A 9406-nucleotide genomic window follows, 5' to 3' on the forward strand; every position below is an offset into this window, starting at 1 on the left:
TCCCCTTGCAAACGGGGCCGCCGGCACCTCGTCCCCGCCAGGCTCTGGCAAGCGACCCCGGCCAAGCGACCCGCGCCCCCCCACGCCCCGTGGGGGGGGGGGTTCCCCGGCGGCGGGGGTGGCGGTGTGCAGCCCCCGGCCGCCCCGGCGGGGCTCGGCCCCGGGCGCCCCCGGCCCCGGGCGCCCGCAGTGCGGCGCAGGCGGCCCCGCAGCCCCCGCAAGGACCGGGCTTTTTTCTTTTTCTTTTGTTCCTTTTTTTTTTTTTTGTTAAACATATATTTTTGTTTATTTTCTGAACGTGGCACTTCTCCACCGGATAGCAAGGAAAAGTGTTAACAATAACGACATTACACGAAAAAGTACTGTACCATCGCCTCTTGAGGGTTTCAGAAACCTCTACAGTTAATAAGTTAAATAAAGGGTTTGTACATAAATATTTGTCTAGGAACCCTATTATATCTACAGCACAGTAAGAATCTACAGAATGACAAACTTTTACAACACTACACTGAGTGCAATTGTTTTATAACATTTCAAATATACAAAGCTCTGTTCTTTTTTATAACAATGGTATGTACAGAATCAATAATCACAGTTTAGTGACTTAAACAGTCCATATTCTAGCAGTGTATTTCCCTTTGGTTTGATATAAAAACCTTGGTTGGTGTAGTGATAAAGAATATAACAAGAAAAAGATATACCCTTTCCCTTAAGTGCACTGGTTATCTTACAGCATCAAATTTACTTTCAGTCTGCACTGGCAGCATCCTTGGTTAGCGTATGCAGCTCGCTGCATCAACACGTAAAATAGTTCTCCAGTGCTCCTAACAGACCAACTTAACATCCTAGGATGTTATTTTAAGATGATGTGGGTAGCTTTCCCCCCTCCCTTTGCTTTTCTTTCTTTTTTTTTTCTTTCTTAATTACAATTCTATCTGTTTCTTTTTTTTTTTTCTTGCCAGATAAACAGAAGGAAAAATATTTAGTGTACGTTACGCTAATATATAATAACTTTTATTAGGGCTTTTTTTTTTCTTCCTTTTTTTCCCTTAATGCTCAGAGAGGAAATGAACACGTCGTACATTTAAGAAATGTACCAGCCAAGGAGTTACTTATTCAGGAGCTTGCAAGTGTCGGTTCACTCGTGTGAGGGCTGATGCAAAAGGCGCTCGCTGTCTCCACGTCCCTAACTCGAGAACCTACCCCGGTCTCAGCTGCTGGTCCTCCTTTTTCTTTTTTAATTGTTGTCATTATTGTTTTTCCCCCCCGTTTGGTCTTGATTCGTGCTGTCTGAGGTGACCTTTATTTATTCGCGTATTTACTCTCCTCTTCTCGCTCGCTCTCTCTCTCTCCCCCCTCTCCCCCCTAAAAAAACCCAGCCCGAACCCCGAGGACGGCAGCCGTGTCTTAGCACACCTCTTTCCCCGTGCCGTTCCCGGGGAGGATGTTGAGCTGGGTGAGCTGGGCGGCGTGCTCCTTGGCCTTCAGCCGCAGGGCGGCGATGCTGGAGGCCCGCCGGTCGGCGGCGGCGCTGGCCGGGTCCCCCAGCCCCGCCGAGCCCACCGCGCCCTCGGCGGCCGGCGCCGGCTGCCGCAGCAGGGCCGCGGCGCTGGAGGCGCTGCCCAGGGGGGCCATGGTGGAAAAGAGCCTGCAAGGGAAGCAGAGACCGCCGTCACCGCCGCGCCGGGGCCCACCGGCTCCTTCCCCGCGAGCCGGGGACGCGGGGGGACGAAGACACGCCGGAAAAAAACCCGACGCCGGAGGGCAACAGATTTGGGGCGGGAAAAAAGAAAAAAAGAAAAAAGAAAGGAGGGGAAAACGAGAATCGCTGAGGCTGCTTCTCGCCGCCTTGCCGCTGTCGGGGCGGCTGACGCCGGGGGGTACAGCCGGCGGGGAGGGGGACGCGCGGGGAGAGGCGCCGGGGGGCTCTCTCCTTAGCTAGCGCTGAAAAAATAAGGGGGAACCCCGCTCCCCAGTGCTACGAAGGCTGCGCTCGCCCCGTCCATTACCCGGGCCTCTTCCCCCTCCGCCTGCCCCGGCGGGCCGGGCCCTGCGCCCCGCTCCGCGCCCCGACGGGGCGGCCCCGGCTCCGCGGGCAGCGACTGCCGCCTCCGCCCGGGGCTTCCCCCGCTTTGGCCGCGGACGCTCAGGGCGGCAGAGCGCAAGGACGGAGCGCTGCGCCCGCCGAAGCTCGCCGCGACACGAGCCCCTCGAAGCTGCTCAAACCCACTCGTGCCCACGGCTAAAAACCCTGCCCGTGCCGGACCCCACGGGGCGCGGCCGGCGGCGCCGACGGCGCCCAGGATGTCACGGCTTCAGCTCGCCCCGAACCGCCAAATATCAGCAACTGCCCCCGCGGGCAAAGCACAGGCCACGTGTGCACACAGGGCAACCCACGCCCGTTTTGTTTCTGCGTGGGGGCACCGATTTCCGCGGTCCCGCCCCGCGGGGACCCTGCTCCGTCCCTGCCCCCTGCGCCGGCTGCGCAGCCCCGCGGGGACGCCCGGGCTCCCCGCAAACGCCGCCGCCGCCGCCCACAGCCGCGGTGCCCGCTGACCGGCCGTCCCCACGGGGGACCCGCCACACCCGCGGCGGCGGGGGCGGGGGGGGTGTGTGCGAGAGCCGCCCTCGCCCAATGAGAGGCCGGGGCGGAAACACGTGACCCGCGCGGCGCCCAATCGGCGCCGGCCGCCGGCGCTCCAAGTTCGAACGCCGGGGCGGCCCGCGCGAGACGGGCCGCGCGTGGGGCCGCGCCCCCTCCGCGCCGAGGCGCGGCCGGCGGCCCCGCTCCCCAGGCGCGCGGGGCCAAGGCCACGCGCGGGGCCGCTTCCCCGGCGGCTGCCGCCCCCCGCCCCCGCCCCGAGGGTGCCCCGCGGTGCCGGGTCGCGCGTGGGCGGGCGGTACCTGCCGAAGGCGGGGCTGATGAAGGCGGGGTGGCGGAACACGGCCGCGCCCAGGAAGGTGCCGAGGCCGAGCGGGGTCCCGCCGGGGGGCAGCGCCGCGGAGCCGGGGGGCGGCGGCGGCAGGCTGGGGAAGGCGGCGGCCGCGGCGGCGGCGGCGGCGGCGGTCCAGGCGGAGTCTAGAGCTGGGTGATGAGGAGGGAAAGGACTAGCATCAAGGTATGGACTGAGGGGGTGAGTTGCTGACAGGGGACCAGGGAAAGGCAAACCTGGGGGGTGTGTCTGAGCCCCAGCCTTTTCCCTCTTCCGCCACTTAGCCCTACGGTTCTGGAACCATACCTGAAAGCCAAAAGAAAAACCGGTTTTAATACGCCTGCCCGCGCCCTCGGCGGGGCGAGCCCCGCGGGAACCGCGCGCCGCCCCGACGGCGCCCGCTCCTCCGCCGCCCCCGCGCGGGGGGCGCCCCGAAAGGGCCCGGCCCGCGGGGGCCACGCGTGTCAGCGCCGCGCTGCGGCCCCGGGCGCTGCCGACCCACCCCGGCGGCCCGCACGGGAGCCGGGGGGCCACGGCAGGTTAACGCACACACGCACACCCCCACACCCCGTTTGCCGGCAGGTCGGGGCTGCGGGCAGCTGCCGGCGCGGAGGGCCGCCTCGCAGCAGCGCTCTCGGCGCGCTGGAACAGCGGGAAAATTATTTCCCCGTGGGACTACGCGGGTTCTTACTCCGCACGCACACCCACACCGGGAGCTGCGCGGCTTTTTTCGCTTCAGGGAGTATTTACAAACGATATCGTTTCGGGATCATGGGTTCTTCTTCCCCCCCCCCCCCCCCCCCCCCCCGCTTCAGATTTAGAGCGAGGAAAAATATCGTGATTTCACTAACGTCTGAAACGAAGAAATAATTCGCGAGGCAACCAAAGCAGCAAATACACGTTTCCAGGCTGCCCTTTCAGGACGTATTTTATGGAAGTTAGGTAGGGCGCCGCGGCACTGCCGTCCCTTGCGCCTCTTCTCCCCCTCCCACAAAGCAAAAACCGTGAACTAACACGGGCTTCAAACAGGAGAGAGGTAGAGGAAAAAGTAAAATACCGCATTTCAAAGGAAAGGAAAATATTCGCTTAATAACCAAGTGCGAGGCATCACACGCACCTAGGCAGAGAGACTTGGAGAGAGACACACGTTTGTCAATTTTTTTCGGGCTGGTGTGGGCCGAGTTCTCCCCGTTAGGCTCGGCTTTGTAAGATCAGCGTGAGATCCCTTCTCTCCGGGAAGCGAGAAAGGCAGCAGCGCTGCGGGTCTCTCCACAGAGTTGTACAGCGAGAACTGATCTCCACGCGCGCCCGCCTGAGTACCCACGCAGGAAGAGGCATCGCGTTCGCGGGGAAGCCAGCAGCCTGGCACGGAGGGAGCGTCTCTCCCAGCTAAAACTCAATTAGCAAGCTGTCCTCGCTGCAATTCCCCCTTATTGAATTAATAAGTCTGAGTACACCCAAAGGTAAACGAAGGGACTCTCATAATTCATATTCCCTTAATTACATCTTCTCCCGTGAATAGAGGAGAGAGAAAGGGGGTGTCTTTCTTTTTTAAAAGTTATTTAACTTTCCCACGACTTGTTCCCCTGAGCTGAAAATACTGATTTGCTGTCACATCTCTGTTTGACAATGGAGAAATGTGTCAACAGAAAGGAGGGGACAAATCTCATCATTAGCCCCTCTAATGCAAGAAGCTGTTGTGTATTAAATGAGCCATATGGAATTTATTATGCTTTATCAGCGCCCGATTTTAACTGTAAAGTGATTTGCTCAGCCTCAAACCCAGAGACATCTGTTTTCTGTTGGCAATCGGGGCATCCCAATGTTTATCGTCTCTTTGGTTATGAGACCCGGGTTGGGAAATGCACTCTGGTATGGGGCGGCAAACACCTTTAATAGCATTGCACTCACTCACTATTAGATCAATGCAGGCTTATTGCTATCAAAAATGGGAAATCAAATAGCATTAGCCAGCTCCTTGTGCAGGCGGAGAGGAAATCAAACAACATTTCGCCTTCAAATGGCCCTGTTTGTTCTAGCACTAAGTGGGCTTTTATGAAGCCCGATTGGAGATTTGATGGCAGCCAAATAGCCGGCTTGCGGCCGCGCGGGTCTCGCTAACAACCGAAGCCCCGTGGGGGCCCCGCGTTTTCATCACACGGGGTTTCGCCAGCCGATGGCTCGGCCCTGCCGGGGCCGGGGGCGCCGCCGGGGAGGGCCGTGGACATCCCCCCCCCCCCCCGCCGCCGAGGGACGCTCCGGCCCCGGCCCCGCCGCCGCCGCCACTCACCTGCACTCGGGCTTCGGTCAGATCGAGCCTCATGGCCAGCTCCTCCCTGGGGGAGACACACACGCCGCCGTCAGCCCGGGGCACCCCGAGCCGCCCCCCAGCCCGCGGCTCTGCGCACCAAACGGGCCCGAAATCCCGGTGCCCGGGGGGAGCGGGGCCGGGCCGGGCCGGGCCGCCGGCGGACACCGCCTGCCGCCTCCCTCAGCCCGGCTCCGGGACGCCGAGCTGGGCGCCCGTCGGGACTCCCGAGTTGTGGCACCCCCCTCCCCGCCGCTCCCCGAATTCAGCCGCTCCCCGCCGCAACCGCGGCGCAGGGGGACGGCAGCCGAGCCGCCACACGCTGCGGTTTGCATTGCCACAATTAAGGCAGATCGGAAACCATTAAGGCGTTAGAAAACCGCTCATCAGCTCCGTACCCAAAAGAGGAGCGCTCCCAGCGGAACCGGGACGCCGCCGCCGCCGCCGGGCCGCCCCCGCGCCGCCGGAGCCCCGCGCCGGCCGGGCATGAAAAGCCCCGGAGGAAAAAGCCAAAGCCGTAAAAAACACCAACCAAAAAAAGCGCGCTGGGTTCATCCGCAGGCCCGGGCAGCCGCTCCCGAGGCCGCGGCCGGGGCCAGGCGGCGCCCCGAGGCGAGCCCCGCGGGCGATGCCCGGGCGATGCGCGGCACCGAGGGCGGGGGAACAAAACACCCCCGCGGCCCCCTCGGCCCCCCCCGCCGCCAGCTGCCCCGTCCCCCCCCGGCAAAACAAACGAGAAACCGGGAGGGTCTCCTTGATCGAAAAGTGCGGCTTTGGGGGCTCAGTCCTCCTCTGGGCTAAAGGCGGGGATGTGGGGGGGGAGTTATTTTCGGGCAGCGCAGGGAGCGGGCAGGCGGCTCTGCCTCTCTCCCTGCCTGCGCTTCCCGCGGAGGAGCCGCCCGCCGGACCCGCCGCCGCGGGGCTCCCGTTTTCAACGGGAAAATGCCCCCGAAAGGGCGGGCAGAGCCGGGCCGGGCCCCGCCGGGCCCCTCGGGGGGCGGCTCCGGGCACCGAGGGGCCCCGACGTGCCAGGCCGGTATTTTTAGGCAGCGGCGCTTTGATCTCTGCCCCTGCCGGGGCTTCCCCGGGCTGGGCCGGGATCCAGCCCCACGGGGAGCGCGTAACCGATCCCGGCAGCGGCCGCGACGAGGGGATAGGAGGGCAGCGGGTAAAAATAGTCCCCGGCGGCGGCCTCCAGGCGGGCCTGCCCGGGCGCTGCCGGCCCTGGGTCCCCCCGGAGCCCGGATCTGCTCCCCGTCCCTTCCCAGCCCGGGGGTGCCCGCGGCAGGATTTACCCCGGGGGGGCGGTCTGGAGGCGGGGGTGCAGCACACGGCGGCCCTGTCCCGTCCCCCCGGGGCTCGCCCGCTCCGCGCTCGGCCGGGGCCCCGGCCCCGGTACCTGGTGAAGACGTCGGGGTAGTGGGTTTTCTGGAAGGCCCTCTCCAGCTCCTCCAGCTGGTAGCTGGTGAAGGTGGTGCGGTAGCGGCGCTGCTTCCTCTTGAGCAGCCCCTCCTCGGAGTCGCTGCCGGCCGAGAGGCAGACGCTCTCCTCGCCGTCCTTGCCCTCGCCGTCCTCGGGGTGCAGCAGCAGCTCCTCCTTGGGGGACAGATCCCCGCCCTCCGCCCCGGGGGCCGCGGCGGCGCCCCGGCGGGCCTCCTTCAGCAGCCCCCCGCCGTCCTCGCCCAGCAGCTCCTCCTCCTCGTCGTCCTCCAGCTCCTCTTCCTCCTCGTCCTCCTCCTCCAGCATCTCTTCGTCCTCCTCCTCCTCCTCCTCTTCCTCGGCGGCCGGCGCGGCGGGGCCCGGCCGCTCCTCGACGTGCGCGGCGGGGCTGCCCAGCTCGTCCCGGACGGGCGCCGGTGCCACGAAGGGCGCGTTTTCGCGGTAGCTCTTGCTGCGGCTGATGCTGACCTGGGGCGCCTGGCTGATCTTCAGCGTGTCCCACGGGGCGGCGGCGGGCACGGGGCCGGCGCCCCCCTCCGGCCGCCCCTCCGGACGGTCCCCCCGCGGACCCGCCGCCCCCGGCGGCAGCAGCCGGCCCCCGCCCGGCCCGTAGAGCCGGCGCAGTTTGGGGGGAAGGTGCAGCTCGGCCGGCTCGAAGGGAGGGCTGCCCTTCGGGGACCCTGCGCCGGGGGAGGGGGGGGGGGGTGTTAGGCAGCGCAGCAGTCGGACGGGGCGGGCAGGCGTGGGGGCAGAAGGGTGCGGAGGGGGGGGGGGGGGGAGAGAGAAAGAGAGACACGGTCAGTGGGATCAGCGCGAAGAGCCCAGGGCAAGACCCCAACCCCGCAGCCCCGCTTCGGGCACCGTTTTCCACCCCCCAACGAGATAAGACATCCCCCCCACACCCCGTACCCTCAGACCGGTCCCCGCCCGCGCCGCTGCTCCCGGCCTGGGAAGAAATTCCTCCCGGCCGCAGAGCCCGGCCCGGCGGCCCGCTCAGCGGCGGGACAGGCGCCGGGGCACTCGGGCAGCCCCCGGCCTGCGCCGACACCTCCCCGGCAGCGGCCACCGCCGGGCCCCGTCCTGCACGGCATGGCTGCGCGGGGCCACGGCGGGGCAGCGCCGGCCTCGCTGCCCCTGCCCGGCGGCCCAGGGCTCCTCTGCTTGCCTTTTTTTTTTTTTTTTTTTTGTTTCCCCCTCCTATCGTGTGTTCCCCCCGCCCCAAGTTTCCTTTTGGTTTTGGAGGAAAGAAACCCGCCCGGCCGTGAACGCCGGGGAAACGGGGAAAGCGGGAGGGAGGGAGGCCGTCCGGGGGAGTCGCCCAGCCGGGCTTCCCGCGGCCCCGGAGGGGCTGCTCCCAACTTCGGGCCGGGGGCGGCGGCTGCCGGTGCCCCGTTGTTACCGCCCTGCCCGCTGCCGGGCGCGGCCCCCAGCTCGCTCGCCGAGATCCGTTACGGGTTTGAGGGGAGCGGGCGAGCCTTTCCCCGCACAGACCACAGCTCGCACCGATTTATTTTAGCTTAAAAAATTACACATATATCGAAAGCAAGAGCAACCTACAGCGGCGATACCCGACCTGCACGGAATTAACGGGTCTGAATTTCGGGCACGGCTCTGGCCGCGCTCCCTGGCAGCACGGCAGCCGCTACCGAGCAAGGTAACGGGATAACGGCGGCCGCGGCTCCGACGCGGCGCCTGGCCGGTCGGGCGGGGAGCGGGGCCGGTGCCGAGCCGCGGGCTGCGCGGGGGGACGCGGACACCAGGCAGCCGGCCCTGCCCTGCCCTGCCCGACGCCGGGGAAAAGGAGCGGGGCGAGCGGGACGGGGCGGCGGCGGGTCGGTGGGGCTTACCTTGCGCGGCCTTGTCGGTGTCGGGGCGGGCGGCGATGGCGGGCAGGCTGGGCGCGGCGCCGAGCAGCCGCACCTTGCAGGGGCTCCGCCGGCCCAGGATGCTGTCGATGCAGTAGGAGGACAGCAAAGTTGGCGATTTACTTTTGCACTCGGGGCGCTCGGCGCAGCTCTCCTCCGGGTAGGGGCCGCTCATGGCGGCGGCGGCGGCGGGGCCGTGCCGTGGGGCCGGGGCGGGCTGCGGCGGCGCGGACGCCCCCGCGGCGCTGCCCTGTGCCGCCGGGACGCCCGTCACGGGGGGAGTGAGCGGCGGCCGCGGCGCTCTTGAGTCCCCTCGGCTCCACGTGCGGGCAGCCGCCCCCTGATTGGCTCTCGCCGGAGGCCGGGCGGCCGCCGACAGACGGCGCCCGGCAAACCCCGGCTCGGACCGCCCCGGATCGGCGCCCGCCCCGAGCCGCCGCGCTGCTCTCCCCCCAACCCCCCCCGCCACGCCCCGCCGCGCCCCGCCCTGCTCGGCTCTCCCCTGCCCCGCCCCTCCCGCCGCGCCCCGCCCCCGCGCCCCGCGGGCGCCCCGCTCCGTGGGGGCGGCGGGGAGCCGCTCGGGGCAGCCGTCGGGGGCGGCCGGGATGGGCGGCGGCGGCGGAGCCCCCGCGGCACGCCTCGCCCCGTCCCGCCCCGACGGCGGCCCCGCTCCCCGACCGGCCCGGCCCTAACCCCGGGCGATGCCCGAGCGGGACGGGCTGGGCCCCGCCGGGGGATCCGCGCCGGGTTTTCCCCGCGGCAGCCCCCTCCGCCCGCCCGGCGCAGCACTGCGCAGGGGCGCGCACTCGCCGCGCTCGCCGCCGGCGTTTGAAAATACCGGGGTGCGCAACTGGGGTTTT

At 67.0% G+C, this 9406-nt stretch overlaps 1 protein-coding gene across 1 annotated transcript; it reads right to left on the reverse strand.

Annotated features, from left to right (window-relative positions):
- Window positions 1–508: 508 nt before the first annotated feature.
- Window positions 509–8779, reverse strand: ARX (aristaless related homeobox). Its single transcript, XM_050905550.1, has 5 exons — window positions 8529–8779; window positions 6641–7361; window positions 5224–5269; window positions 2905–3239; window positions 509–1648 (listed from the first exon to the last, which is right to left on the reverse strand). The coding sequence occupies exons 1-5, from the start codon at window positions 8719–8721 to the stop codon at window positions 1408–1410; spliced, it is 1536 nt and encodes a 511-aa protein (XP_050761507.1). The 5' UTR covers window positions 8722–8779; the 3' UTR covers window positions 509–1407.
- Window positions 8780–9406: the final 627 nt, after the last annotated feature.

Source organism: Gymnogyps californianus, chromosome 1 (assembly GCF_018139145.2).
Source record: "Gymnogyps californianus isolate 813 chromosome 1, ASM1813914v2, whole genome shotgun sequence".
Taxonomy (NCBI): Eukaryota; Metazoa; Chordata; class Aves; order Accipitriformes; family Cathartidae; genus Gymnogyps; species Gymnogyps californianus.